This window comes from Cricetulus griseus, chromosome 2 (assembly GCF_003668045.3).
Source record: "Cricetulus griseus strain 17A/GY chromosome 2, alternate assembly CriGri-PICRH-1.0, whole genome shotgun sequence".
Classification (NCBI taxonomy): domain Eukaryota; kingdom Metazoa; phylum Chordata; class Mammalia; order Rodentia; family Cricetidae; genus Cricetulus; species Cricetulus griseus.
This window is the reverse complement of record NC_048595.1, coordinates 304,467,550-304,483,213: the sequence shown is the minus strand read 5'-3', so window position 1 is coordinate 304,483,213 and position 15,664 is coordinate 304,467,550. Positions and strand designations below refer to the sequence as shown.

General features: G+C 35.1%; 1 protein-coding gene across 3 annotated transcripts in view; it reads right to left on the bottom strand.

Annotated features, from left to right (window-relative positions):
- Positions 1-15,664, bottom strand: part of Tmem161b (transmembrane protein 161B) — a 66,473-nt gene that overhangs the window by 14,754 nt on the left and 36,055 nt on the right. For 2 of the 3 annotated variants that reach the window (XM_027401782.2, XM_035440483.1), the window contains exons 4-5: positions 14,076-14,173; positions 9,279-9,435 (exon numbers count right to left, since the gene is read on the bottom strand). In XM_027401782.2, the coding sequence (XP_027257583.1) occupies positions 9,279-9,435; positions 14,076-14,173 (255 nt within the window). Of the gene's footprint in view, positions 1-9,278; positions 9,436-14,075; positions 14,174-15,664 lie in introns of those variants that run through there. The other variant, XM_027401783.2, reaches the window with a different exon arrangement.

Sequence of the window (15,664 nt, the reverse complement as noted above, 5' to 3'; positions counted from 1 at the left end):
AAACCATGGTTCCCTTACTTATCTTTTCTAAAACAAAACTAGAGAAGCAAACCCATTGCTTTCTTTTACTAGAACCAAACACTATGACTCCATTCTTTGACATTATATTGGAATACACAAGAAAAGAAAATAAAGGTAAAAACACAGAATATACAATCTCCAAAACCACACCTGAACTACTTCCAAGATACAGTTTTGCCATCTTTCAATGGCTCAGGACCCCAACACCTGGTTTGAAAAACAGTTTCATTTTATTGAAAATAGAAACTATAATTTCCAAAGGGACAATTTTCAACTCCTCCATTGACATGGAGGGAAAAAAAAAAGTCTTTGGCCAAAGTGATGTCAAATGACCAGAATGATGTTTCCAAAGACTACATCTAATGCTAAACTATGGAAATGAGTAAACTACAAATCTACCAACAAATCTACCAACACTGAAAGCCAGCAATACTAGATATAACATGATCCTTGCATTAAGTATGACCTTGCCTTCACAATTATCTATTAATACAACCCCAAACCATAGGTGCCTAAAACATCAGAATTCCTGACCCAATTCATACTGCACACTAGATAAATAGTAAAACCAAGTATTTATTTATACCAGATTAAAATAAACCTGCCTCATAACTGGCTATAAAATACACATAAACTCTTCTGCATTGTAATGTTATGATCTGGTTGATTCACACCTTCAAGTGAATCTTGTGAATCAAGTGAATCACACCTACAGAATATATGGCATTTAAATGGTTTAGGGTTTTTCATGACAGTGAGACACAACTGCTCCTGGCACACCAATTATATCAGAAAGGAGGATGGGCATTGAAGAAACTCAAAATGGAGTTTGCCCTCAACATGGCAAGATTAGCCATTTGGGCAAGAAACTGCTCTTGCCTGGACTGTTAGATAAACTGGACATGCAGGACCCACAGGAAATTGACTGCTGAACTTGCAAAACACGACAGTCCTGAAGGATTCCTGATTCATGGAAAAGTCTGCCAGACACACTGTGGCTTATAGGCTGAAGATAGATGCCCTAACGTTACAGAGGAACTTTGGGTGACTGTCCAGGTAGCAAGATGTTTCCGTCAGATCTAGAGTTTATATATTATCCATCTGTGGCCTTTGATAGAGTTGAAGACAGATAGTTATGGTTATAGTTTTCTTAATTATTATAAAAGTTATATATAAGACCTTAGATTCACAAAGATAGGATAATAGAATATTTTCTTTAAATCTTGCTAAATGTTAATGAACTAAATATTGTTATCTATAGTTCTTCCTGATAACTGTTTTGTTATATGTTTTACTATGTTAATGTTAAAACCCTTCTTTTTATTTAGAGAAAAGAGGAGATGATGGGGGAGGTCCTTCTGTATATGTTTATCTTATTGGTTGTTGAATAAAACACTGTTGGCCAATAGGGATTCGAGGAGGATTCTGGGAAATGTAGTAAACAGAAGTCTTGTGATCCAGGCAGGAAGTGACATAGCAGGCAGACTCAGAATATAAGCAGGGACAAACAGGAAATAGCTCTCTTCCTCGCCCTCTCTTTTCTGGAGTCACCATGTGATCCCAGGAAGAGGACACATTCATTCGCCGGCATCCTTGATAAGTCTTTATAAATATATAGATTAATGGCTATGGTTGATAATTAAGACTGAGATAGCAGATAAGAAATCCTAGTCATTGGCCAGCTGCATTGTAAATAATACCAATCCCTGTGTGTTTATTTGGGCGCCCACATGGCGGCAGGGCTCGGGCGGTTAGTGGAAAGAATTATCTTTACAAGTCTAACTGGCCAGCTCTCTGGGAGTACTGTACTACATAATACTAACCCCAGTAAAGACCAAACTTACAGGTGGGGTTTACATATAATGTGTTATGTTCACAAAATGGAAGGGAGGGGAGGGGAGGGGAGGAGAAAGAGGAAAGAGAAAAGGAGAAAGAGGAAAGAGGAAAGAGGAAAGGGAAAGGGAAAAGGAAAGGAAAGGGAAAGGGAGACCCGTTTGTGCACATGAAGGCAAGAGACTGAGGACTACATAAACCAAGTCACTTGAAAAGACCAATAGTCAATGACATTATGGGCTTTTTACAAGATGAGCTTCAATATTACCATATTATTCTTCAGTGAAACTACCACACCCTACCTACATACAGAACTTCCATTTTTCCCCTTAGAATTTGAGTCTCTCACTTTTAAATATGAAAGGAATCCTTAGACATTAAAGCATGGATCAAGAAATTTCAAATAGTAAATGTTTTGGACTTTGTGAGAAACATACAGTCTAATTCTGTACATAAATTTTGTATGCTTTTCCCTACCCTGAATTCTTCAAAAAATATAATAAACTATTCTTAGCCCCAGAGCTATACAAAACAAGCTGCCCTGTTTACTTGTATAGTAACTTGATATTAAATCAAAGATACAATTAGCAATGAGGAAAAAACTAATTTGGTAAAAAGATGCAAGCAGCAACAAGAAACATTTCAAATATGTAAGTTATTCATGTTTCTGTACACATATACATATATGTATTACATATTAGCTACACAAAGATAAATGCATCATTCAAAGAACAAAATGTTATGAAAAGTGGTTAGCTAATAAAATTAAACATATGATAAACAAAACAAAAAATTAGACAAATGAAAGTTTCATCAAGAAAAACAAAAAAAAGAGTATCAATGTATGAGGTGCATAATCTGTCTAACAAGTGACAAGAGGGATTGTGTGTGCTTATGTGTTTCTGTGTATTGAATGGGGGTGGGGTCTTAAAGACCTCAAAGACACAATAAAAGAAACCTTTTCCAAGCTTGATGTTTCCAAAGTTAGTGAGTCTTCAAGAAGCCTAGACCAAGTAGTAAGGTCTCAGTCAAGGTATGTGGCAACTAGTTCACAGAAGTAGGAAAAACCATGTAATCATTGTTTCCTGGAGGTGGGGGAATAAGCCATATGTATATCACAATAAGAATGTTATTCTTAATAGTACCTTTGAAAGTTATGGACAGTGGAATTATATTTTCAACACTAGAGAAATACTGAAAACCTAGAGTTCTACCCATTGAATGACAGTACAAAAGTAAGGCACCTTCCAAATCACAAATTCCAAAACCCAGTTACTATTTGTACTATGGCTGAAAACTCCATCAAACCATTTGAATAAACTAAGAAATATAATGAATTCTGAAAATCTCAAGATGGGGAGAAGGGAAAAGGGAATTCTTACAAAACTAAGCCCCAAGGTAATAGTTACTCAGCTGGTCTGAAATGCAAATAATCCTAAAAGCCAAAGCAAAAACAAAACAAACAAACAAACAAAAAGTAATACAGTTATAAATGACTTGGTAGGCCACTATTGAAAAGCTAATGGAATTACTAAGAAATGAAAAGAATAAGTAATTTTACAAAGAACAGTAATTTATGAAAAAAATTACAAATGAAACCAGAGTGCCTTAAAATGCTCACACAGGAATACTTAGGCATAAAAAAAAATCTGTGACTACTGATTTCAGCAAAGTTTATACAAAGTATACTAGCAATATAGAAAAGGAAAAGCAGAGGGAATAATATATTATGAGAAAAAAAAAAAGCTCCTCTGGCCATGTCAGCACATGCCTGAGGTTGATGAAGAATTTTAAGTTTTAAGATAGCTTGGGAAAAACTGAGACCCTGTCTTAAAACAACAAACCTACATACAAAACTACACTCATGGACAGCAGTATTAGGACTATAATGAAGATGGGGATAATGAGTTCATTTGACCCAAGATAAACGATAAATGGGTGTTTTATTGGGTAACAACTTATGCAGATAACAATAAAGAACCACCGCAGCGTTTCTGCTCCAGAGGATGAAGTGTCTGCCTTCCTGATCCGAGCCCAGAGAGGAGGGAGGGATGGAGGGAGGGGTAGGCATATGCATTCCAGCACATGCATGTAAAGGTAAGAGGGCAACTTTGTGGAGATGGTTCTCTCCTTCCACTTTACATGGGTTTTAAAGGTTGAATGCAAGATGTCAAGCTTGAGCAGCAAATAATTTTGCCCGCTAAGCCATCTCACTGGCTTCTAAAATATGTTCATTTTTAAAAATTTATTTATTTTATATGCATTGATGTGGAATGTGTCAGATCCCCTGGAACTGGAGTTACAGTTATGAGCTGCCATGTGGGTGCTGAGAATTGAACCCAGGTCCTCTGGAAGAACAGCCGGTGCTTTTAACTGCTGAGCCATCTCTCCAGCCCCAATATGTTCATTTTTAAGTGAGAAGAAACAGCAAAAATGGAAGATAAAATAGAAAACATAAGAGGTCAGATTTAAAGTAAAGTATGCATGGAGATGTGTGCAAATTATAGAAATTCAACATCATCTCTAATCTCAGTACTCTGGGATACTATTAAGAGTCAGCTCAACTGATCCATTGTTTTAAAGATCCAATTCTCTGGGCTGAAGAGATGGCTCAGTGGCTGAGCATTTGCAGATGACCTGTGTTCAGCTTCCAGCACCCACACTAAGCAGATCAACACCACTTACACCTTCAGCTCCCAGGGATTAGCTACCTCCTTCTGAATCTGCACCTTCATAGCATAGATTCAGACACAGATACACAGTTAAATAAGGACAAATTCTCATGCCAATAAAACATGACTTTTGTTATACTGAAATCAAACAAATATATTTTACCACTATTTTTCTTTTTGGAATGGAAGAAACAGAGCAAACTGTGATTGTGATTATCAAATACTTAAATCTGGCATGTGTACCAATACCTAGTAGTGACAGCTAAATTCATTCAAATGCAATAAAGAAATATTAGTCAATATGCAAATGTGATTAATATTTTAATGAATAAGCATAAAATATTATCTATCATTTTCAACAAATTTGAGATTTTTAAAAATACGATCATGTTTCTACTTAGGTGATTCCCATATAAATTGAAATTTGTTCAAATATGGAAGGAGAGATTATATACTTTGTTGTGACTATTATAAAAATGCTATTTTTTATATTCAAGTGTTTAAGTTATTGCTGAAAAGGCAACTAAAATACTTGAAATATTACATTTTTCATTCTATACTATAAAACAAGTAGACAAATAGTCTAGAAACAATATTAAAATTCTATTACATATTTTCATTTAGAGCTAACAATAAGCACAATAAGCACATTTATTCTTATGACGTATCTAATAAAACCCTTTTAAAGACAATTGTTCCAATGGTAAAAAAAGTTTGTAACATTACCTTAAAATTTATTTGTAATTTTAGATTGCAAGCTTAATTATTACCTTAGAAAAAAACATAAAATTCTCCCAGATGTTCTATCATGCATGTTTTAAACTATGTCACAAAACAAGCTTATAGTCAGCTAGACTCAATCTAACCAGATTATAGAAGAAAATACTAATTAAAGATATCGGAAAGCAATAAATATGAGCTTTATTTTAAAAACAAAATGACCAAGGTACTAGATTAAAATAAAACAAAGACGGCCACCCTTGAATTTTTAGTTTCAGAAAGAAAATTAGCACTTCCCAGCTAAAAGGAGAAAGTCATACTAATTATAAATCAATAGACAGAAAGAAGGTGCTATTATTCAGATTCAGGTCCCTATTTCATCTGGAGTTCTGACCAGAAATCTTAATGCCCTGAAAGGACTAATGTCACAAGGCCTGTAAATGTTTAACAAACAAGCCTGGCATTACCAAGCTGGCTCAGTCTGTAAAGGCTACTTCAGAAGAGAAACATTTGTACAGAGGAAGAATAAGTAATCTGCAACCTTTAAGGGATTTAGAAATGGCAACTGAGTTGTATACCATGATATTGCTACCTATTTCCTACACCAAATAGGTAGTGTTTAATTTATATATTTTTGCACATCTATAAATAAAATGTACTCAACTGGAAAACCTTAGAACTCATTTTCACTTAAAACTATTTACAACTTTCAGTTTTATAAAAATTTGCATGTCCACAATCATGGCAAATTAAAAACCAGGTGTAAAAACATGCATTACGCCTTTAGTAGCTTACACCTTTGACACTGTAAATGTGACTAATGATTTAGTTCTTTAGCCAAGCAAAATAGGTCTGAGAAACCTTAGCATTCTTTGCAGCATATATTTCTTCTTAAATTCCTTATGCAGTGTTACAGTTTATTTTCACAAAAGTTTCTTAAAAATCCTACCTGTATGTGGTAAACTACTTTAACATTTAAACATTTTATTTGTATCACAGAATCACTGGGTTTTTGCTATGACAATTTTACCTTTTTACTTTTCATTTATTCATAAATGAGAATACTAAGTTTCATAATCATAAGATCAAAAGACATTTCCCCATGATTCTAAGACATCAACACAAAGGTTACTATAGCTGCTTGCCTGTGCTGCAAGGCTTCATGGCTATCTTCCTTACACTGTAACAGTTGGCATAAATGGGACTGAAACATGGGCCACCGATGGTCCTCAGAGCTACAAACCAAAGAGAAAGGGAGCTAAGGCTTACTGTGAGTTTAAAAGTGCACTGATAGGTGTGGTGCACACCTTTAATCACAACACTTGGGAGGCAAAGACAGACGGACCTCTGAGTTTGAAGCCAGCTTAGTCTACAGAAGTAGTTCCAGGACAGCCAGGGATGTTACACAAAGAAAGCCTGGGGGTGGTGTGTGTGTGGGGATGGGGAGAAGGAAAGACACGGGATACTGATGACAAGAGGTGGCAGGCACACTTCCAGGTTCCAATACTGTAGCTTTAGTATCATGCATTCAAAATCTTATTCTCATATATTTTAGGACTCTCAAGATACTACAGAAATCAATTCTGCTGTCCTATATAACTATGTCAGCATAATGAAGGAAGAAAGGAATTAAAATGATTATGGAAATAAAGCAATTGGTTCATGACTATTCACTGAGCTAATTAAGTTACATGTTTCTTATTTCATTAGTAACAACTGTAGAGACGTTCTGAATCAATTAATGTATATGTGTTTGGAATTCAGCAGCTTTATTGTCCCATGAAGTTTGATTCATAAGTAGAAACAAAGAATAATGAAATAAAGAAATCCCAGACACAAGCTACTTCTAGTAGACTTCGTTTACACAGTTAAAGCTGAAAACAGTTGGCACAGCTAGAACAAGCACAGGCTGTCAAGACTCTCTTCTTTGTTGTGAATCCAGATACTGGCCTCTTGAATGTGCATAACGACGATAGGTTATTATCTCACACCCAGAGTTAAACAAAACTCACATACTCAGTCATACATACAATTCTACTTCCTCCTTCTTCCCTAACCTCTTCACAGAGAGTCAAAGTTAAAAAAAAAAAAAAAAAAGACCTAGACTCTGCACTCTATCACTTTCTTTATCTCCAGAAAACCCCAATATTCCTGTGGGAAAATGGTATTGTTTGGTGCCTTTCATTAGAACACTACTTAAATGGAGTAGAGCTAGTGCATTGCAAAAGATTGTGTATGATTGCTGCCATCACGCTAAGAAAAATGAAAGAAAATGAAAAATGACAGAAAATATGTGAGTAGCTAGTTAAACATGTGTGTTTGTTTCTGGTAGTTATATACTAATGGCTATACCACATAAAATAATCTGCATAAGAAGCATCTATATTCCCACATAAGCATTACTGTAACTAAAGTTGCAAAAGAAACATTCATAAAGAATATTTATCATTAATACCTTAAGACACAAAATAATGTAGTCATAAAACAAGCAGAGTTTCATAGAAGGGGTTAAAAAAAACACGAACAGCTCATGAACATTTTAAACTAGTAAAAAAGTCTAATCAAGAAACATAATAAAACAGTTGAGAAAGTTAAGAATATCTCCCAGGAAACCTAAAATTATAATGACCATACATATGAAATACAGATGACAATTCTAGATACTAACATAGGAGCTTCTACCTCCTCCAAAATAAGCATCCCCAAAATGTTCCAAATGAAGAGAAACTCATCAAATAATTACAAAAAAGCTTCCTAGAACTCATGAACATGTATTCCCAAACCTGGCAGCTTTACTAGAATAAGATCAGCGGTTCCCTAAAGTACAGTATCTACTTTTTGTTTATTTATCTAAGGGTAAACACTGCCCTTCAAAGCAAAATTTCAGAATACCAAAAACAAAGAAAACAAGTTCCAGGAGGGCTGTATTTAGGTGGGAGGAGAAAGTCCAACAAGAGTTCTTCAAAACTTCAGAATTCTGAAGAAAAACTATTTTTGAATTTTCTACTGAGTTAATTATCAATCAATAAAGACATCTCAAGGCACACAAAACTTCAAAAACCATCCTTTCTAAAGACACCAAAGAGTTAGTGCTTGCAAAAAGGAAGTTAGCAAAGGAAGAGATCAAGATACCTAAAAAGGGAAATGGAATTTCTTAGTAATATAACACTGAATAATGTTCCAGGACAAGAGCTATGTGAAAGTTTATGAAGACAGAACTAGGGATGGCCAAGCAGAAGGTGCTTGACACCCAGCCTGAGGACCCAAGTTTGGTTTGAGAGCAACATGGTAGGCAAAACTGGCTCCTGAAAGCTGTCCTTTGCTCTGTCCACACATAAGGTAAAGCACTAACACAACTGTGTAGTTTATAATGAAACAAGGGAGCCAGAAAGATAGTTCTACAGGAAAAGAGACAGAAATGATGTTACAATCTACTAATGTACCATCGCTCTAGAAAAGCTGTTTTTCCATAAAATAAAAAGAAATTATTCAAGAAAGGTAATAAAACATGTTTTGCTACAAACAATATCTTCATAGGTAGCACTGTAAAACTGACTGAAACTTAATAAAATGCTATCTCTATTGGGAGGAATGGAAGATGGAAAGAAAAAATTATAATAGTATCTCTAAAGTTCCAGTATCAAAATTAGCACCTGGACAGAAAGTTGCCCTGTATTCCAGGCACAGAAGGTCCCTTAAAGAAGGTTGCTGGCTTTTCTGCCTCTACTTGGATAAATAGGCAATGAAATGATGTGGCACCTTTCTCTACACTGAACTTTTTAAACTACCAAACTATGTTGAAATTTTAAGAAGTTAATGAAAAATTTCCACTGAATATGAACAAGTTACATTGTATATGTAAGAAACTGTTGAAGAATAAATTTAATATATCCTAAAAATTCTGTAAAGAATTCAACAAAGGAAAATTCTCTAACAACTGGCAAAATCTTTTAAAATTAAACACAAGGTCTAATGGTCTAAGTACAAAAAAAAACAGTAAGTTCACACTGTTAATGATGGTTTGAAGGATACATTGCAAAAGACAAAACCAGGAGGCACCAGACCAGGCTGATATTCATTTCCTGTGTAGGCTTCATGAAACTGTAATAGACTTCAGTTATCAAATACACAACGGTAGCAGCCACTGTGAAATCAACCAACCACTGGTATTCTGGGAAGTAATGCAATGCTGAAAAACAAAGGGCAAGAAAAGTCTCAGTTAAATGTTAAGCTCATGAGGTCTACCCATATAACTCGAAGTATGAGAGATTTCACATGCACACTTGAACTATAAGCATGTAGGAAGCAGTCAAATTTTAGCATTTAACACTAAATTTTGATAGCTCATAAATTAAGTAGTGAAAACCCTGGACTGATTACTACAAATTATTTAAACTGCTGTTAAAACACAAATGCAAATATATTGGCATTTCCTTAAGCAATTAGCTTATTTTTATAAAAATTATGTGAATAATTTTCTTTCTAAAGTACCTATGTTAACCTTAACTTCAATGAATACACTTGGTTTAAAATACAAAAGGTTTACATATCATTTCAGAGTTAAACTCTGCTATTGATCATTGATGGAGAACTAGTAATTTGTAAGTTACTGCACACAACAGTAAATGAACAAACACACTTCATATTCTCTCTTAGGAAAAAAAACTGATACAGTGCTAATTTTACATAAAACCACAGGTCTTCAACAAATGGTTCCATCATTTAGCTCTTACATTCAAAAGAAAATTCTCTGATAGTACATGTAATTCTATTGCTCTATTTCATTTGATTTAAACTTTTTATATCATATAGTGTATTTTATATCCTCCAGAATGTGATAGTTATCAATTATGTACATAGGCAACCAAAGGACTGACATTCTTAACCCATATGATCATGACTTATTTCTACTTAATAATATAACCATATACATCTCTTCAATCGAAAACTGGGAGTCAAAAGAAGCTCATAGAGGGCAGAGAGCTCAGTTGTAGAGTTCGTGCTTGTATGAGGCGTTTGGAATAGAGGTCAGACAAACCCATCTGCATGGCCATACACACTTAGGATAACTCTAACCTAGTAAGTGAAATATTTGTATAATAAAAATTTTAAGGCATCGAAAAAAGAAATTGAAGAAAAAAAGTCTATCCCACACTCGCTGTTTGGCAAGAATAGAGTGAAAATGGCCATCCTACAAAAATTAATCTATAGATTCAATGCAACCTCCATCAAAATTCCAATGCAATTCTTCACAGAAATTGAAAGGGAAAATTTTAGTTGCATATGGAAATTAGAGGAACTGCTGGAGACATCACCATACCCCTATGTCAAGGTGTACTACAGAGCTAAAGTAATAAAAACATCATGGTGCTGTTATAAAATAGACATATTGACCACTGGAACCAAACTGAAGTCCACACACCTATGGACACCTGATTTTTGACACAGAAGCCAGTAATATACAATGGTAAAAAAGACAGCATCTTCAACAAATAATGCTGGTCAAATTGGATGGATATATACAGAATGAAAACAGATTCCTATTTATCACCCTTCACAACAACACAACTTTAAATGGATCAAGACCTTCAATATAAGGCCAGGTACACTAAATCTGATAGAAAAGAAAGTGGAGAATAGTCTTGACAAAGGAAAAGGCTTTCTGAACAGAACAATGATAGCACATATACAAAGAACAATTAATAAATGGGACTTTATGAAACTGAAAAGCTTCTGTATGACAAAGGACACCATCATTCAGACAAAATGGCAGACTACAGAATGGGAAAAGATTTTTACTAACTACACAACCAATAGATTATTATACAAAATTATATAAAGAAAAAATACTGGATGGACATCAAGAAACAAATAGCTCAATTTAAAAATGTAGTAGAGATTTAAGCAGAGAATTCTCAAGAGGAACCACAAAGAAATGTTCAACATTCATCAGGGAAATACAAACTAAATTTACTTGGAGATTTCATCTTAGACCAGTAAAATGTCCAACATCAATAGAACAAGTAACAGCTCATACTGTCAAAAATGTGGGGTAAGAGGAACACTATTCATAGCTGTTGAAAGTGCAAACTTGCACAGTCACTAATGAAATAAGTGTGGCAGTTACTCAGGAAGCTGAAAATCAGTTATACCTTAAGATCCAGTTATATCACTCTTAAGCATATACCCAAAGGATTCTATACCTTACTTGCTCAACCATGTTCATTGCTATTCAATTCGAAACAGTCAGAAATAGGAAACAACCTAGATACCCAGCAACTGATGGATAATGAAAATGTGGTATATTTCACAATGAAATATTACCCAGTTGTTAAAGAAAAAGACCCTGAAAATATGAAATTTGCAGGTAACTGGACAGAGCTAGGAAAAATCATCTACAGGGAGGTAATTCTGACCCAGAAAGACAAATATGGTATATATTTGTTTATATGTTGATGTTAGCTTTTAAGCCTTCAATTGGCATGCTACAATCCATATAACCACAGAGATTAGGTACAGGATAAGGGACTAGCAGGGCGGGAAGGATCTCCCAAGGAAACTGAAATGAAATACACAGTTACGAAGAGACAGGGGAGAAAGATGGAATAGAGAGGTAAGGGGAATGTTGAGAGGGACATCTAACACTAAGGGCCAGTTGAGGGTTCATAGGGATGCCTCCAACTATAGAAGCTTCCTAACATGTATACATACATGATGGAAATATAATTGGTGCTACCAATAACAATGCCCTAACGAGTCATCTTTTGCCACCAAGTAAAGACTTTAGTGCCAGGAATGGGTTATATCTAGATGTGTTGTTGGTCAAAGGGGAACTCATGGAAACCCCTAAACATCTCAGGCTATTGGTTGCTCTCTATTAAATCCCTCCCCTATAGGGTTGAGGAAGCCATGTGGTAGAGGAGGAGGAGGAAAGATTGTAAGAGTCAGATGTGATGGAAGACTTCAAGGAAATAGTGTCACCAGACACACAAGACTGACACTGATAACACATAGAAAAACACAAAGATTATGGCAACATGCACAGTACCTGGAAAGGTTTAAATCAGATGGGGTCCTGATGGGGAATGTACTTCTTTGTATGTTTATCTTATTGATTATTGAATAAAATACTGTTTGGCCAATGAGACAGCAAGTTAGACAGGACTAGAGTCAAAGAGGATTCTGGGAAATGTAGTAGAGAAGTGGTGATCCAGGCAGGAAGTGACATAGCAAGGAGACTCATATTTCAGAAAAGGAAACAGGAAGTGTTCTCTTTTCCCCTTCCTCCTCCAGCAGCACCATATTGAGCCACTGGCAAGACAGGGTGCTAGCAAAAGGCATCCTCTATAAGATAAGTCTTATAAAATATATAGATTTATGATAATTACAGATGAGAAATCCTAATCATTGGCCAAGCAGCTTTGAACCTAATACAAGTCTCTCTGTGTATTAATTTGGGCCCTAACTCAGGCAGGCGGCTGGTGTAGAGCACACACGTACGTGGCGATGGGGCTCGGCGTCTTTTGGTGGAAAGAGTTATCGTAACAGGGTCCCAATGTTGAAAAAGGGTAGTGGATACGGGGATCCGTTCCTAATGAAGAAGTATCTCCAACTGACAGTGGCTTGCAAAGGAAAAATTAGTTTTCGACAATTGAGTATCATTGGGTATATTAACCACACTTAAGGATAAGCCTTCTGCCAAACAAAGATGTCTAACACAAAACAAATTCAATGGTATTATTGTAAACTTTTTGTCTCAGAGTATTTTGGGCATTTTTGTCTCAATTATCTTTTGTTTGCTCATTATAGTTTCTGATTTTGTATTTTTATGGTTTTTGGTGATGGAGAATGTGTGTGTTTCTTGTGACTTTTCTTTTTTTAATTCTGGTTTGTTTTTTGCTGTTGTTTTGTTTTATTTTGTAAAGAAGGGGGGAAGAGCATGGAGTTGAGAGGGTGGGAAAGTGGGGAGGCCCTAGAAGACTTAGAGGAGGAGAAACCCTGATTAGATTATGAAGTATGACATTTCTTTAAAAAAAAAAAGTATTGATTAATGTGTTATTTCCTACTCATGCAACCTAGTGTTTCTCACATCTGATTATATATTAAAATCACTTGTTGCACTTTTGAAGTCAAATTCCCAGAACCTATTCTAGAGCCAATGGATTTTTAAAGAGAGTAAGGAATCTTTATTTTTAAAGATCTCTTCAAATAATAAGAATGTATAAGGTCTGAAAACTAGTGTTAGGAGCAACATCAGATGTCTTTCCCCTCTAGGAGTCAATTAGCTTCATATAAAACTCATTGTAAACTTAAAATCATTATAGTCTTATTATTATAGAAACTGAGGAGGAAAAGTAAATTATTTATTTTGATGTACTCAACAGATAAAGATGATCTGTGAATAATTTTCAACTTCTTAATACCTAACACTATTAGAATAGTTGAACTATTAAAATTTAGATACCTCAATATGCAAAATGTAGTTTAAAGTGCATTATTAAAGTATATTGTAGAAAGTAAGTTTTGGAAGTTATGATCACAAGGCTGATTGCAGCCTAATAACCAGAGTAAGCATGCTGCTTTCCCGAAGTGGGGAAAATAATAACATATAAAGAGAAAAGAAAAATGTCACTTAAGTAAAGTCATTTGGAACTGTTCAGTTCATTTGAAGAAACACACATGTTATACTCCATGCTCTGTAGAATGAATTCATGACTAGGAAAACATGCAGATTTTACCCCATAAACAAACAAAAGCATAGCCACAGCAAGCAAAGGGTGTTTGCTGCCATGGACTGGTGTAAGCAGAACACTCACAGGACTCCCTTACCTAGAGTATCCACTTCTGTAACAGACTTGGTTTCTAGATGAAGGTCAATATCTTTTGGAATGGTTAGTGGCTTATTTTCAATGTGACCATTATATTTTCTGCAAAAATTAGACAAGAGACACAAAAACCAAATTACTTAAGTTATCCAAGTGCTTATATTCTACTAAATGCAAAAGAAATTTTAAGTTTCATTCTAACATCATCCTAAAGGAAGTCAGATACTCAAAAACAGTTTTTCAGAAGAGACAACAATATGCTGAAGTAATTACATTACTGTATAACTGACCAGAGGAAGACTTACTTAAACTAAAAAGAGTAACAAATTCTTGCTTGCTAGTATAGTGTTTTACATCCATTTTTCCTACTCTCTATTGCAAATTTAAAAGCAATCTAATATCTGTTTCATAGGCACAAGATTAAAGGAAAGGAAGAGAAAATAAAATTCTCTTTGAAATGATGTACTCATATACATACAAACACAGCTGTAATAATATGTATGTCAGAGATGAATGAGTATATCTATTAAGGTTTGTAAGAAATTCAGAAACATGAAAGGCAAATGTAGACACCTACAAAGACTTACAGAGGAGACCAGCAATGATCTTTAAGTGTACTTGTGTCACCCCTAAGTTTAAGTTTTAAGGACAATCGCATGAATATAGAAAGTAATATGCCCAGTTTTAATAAGATTATTTTCAACATTATACATACTCTTGAATATATAAAAATGTGGGGATCTCGGCGACAAACTTCCTGTAAGTAAATCAAACTCTGATTACTGCTGTTAGTAAGATGAGAACATCACCACTGCATCTTTCTGCAATTACAACACTGAGACATTCCTGTAACAGTTAGCATGTGTAGCACAACTGAAGACTGCCTGCTTGCCTGCCTTGCATGAAGCCCTGGATCTGATCCTAGGATGCCATAACCAGGAGTGGCGATACACGGTGCTATTGGGAACCGGAAGCAGGAGGATCAAAAGTAAAAGGTCTTCCTCTGCTACCAGCCTGGGCTACATGAAACCTACTCTAAACGAAGGAAAATAACAGCTTATAAGGCATGCAAAAAGAATTCACATATTTACAAAATGAGTAGTATACTACATAATTAAATCCCACAATTGTTTAATAAGGTAACAATGGCCATCAGATGAGTTTTAGTGGTTGAAAACAAAAAAGTAACTAAAACTAACCTGGATTAAAACCCTGGTCCTTAAGTATATAAACTTGGGAAATTCATTTGATACTTTTTAAATTTCTTTTTTAATTGTGTTTCTGCCAGAATCTGTTCTACATACATGCGGTGCTCTTGGAGGGCAGAAGGGGGCATCATACCCAATCAACCTGGAGTTACAGACAGTTTGTGATCTGCCCTGTGGGTGCTAGGGATTGAACCCTGGACCTCTGGAAGACCACCCAGTGTCCTTCATCACTAAGCTATTACTTTAGCCCTCATTCAACACTTCTAATCAACAGCTTTACAGTAAAATGAAAATTAAATTATTTAGGGTGGCTACCTATATTAAGTTGCATAAACTATTTTGGAAACTATAACATGGTTAGGAACACTTTATTAGAGTACTGAAA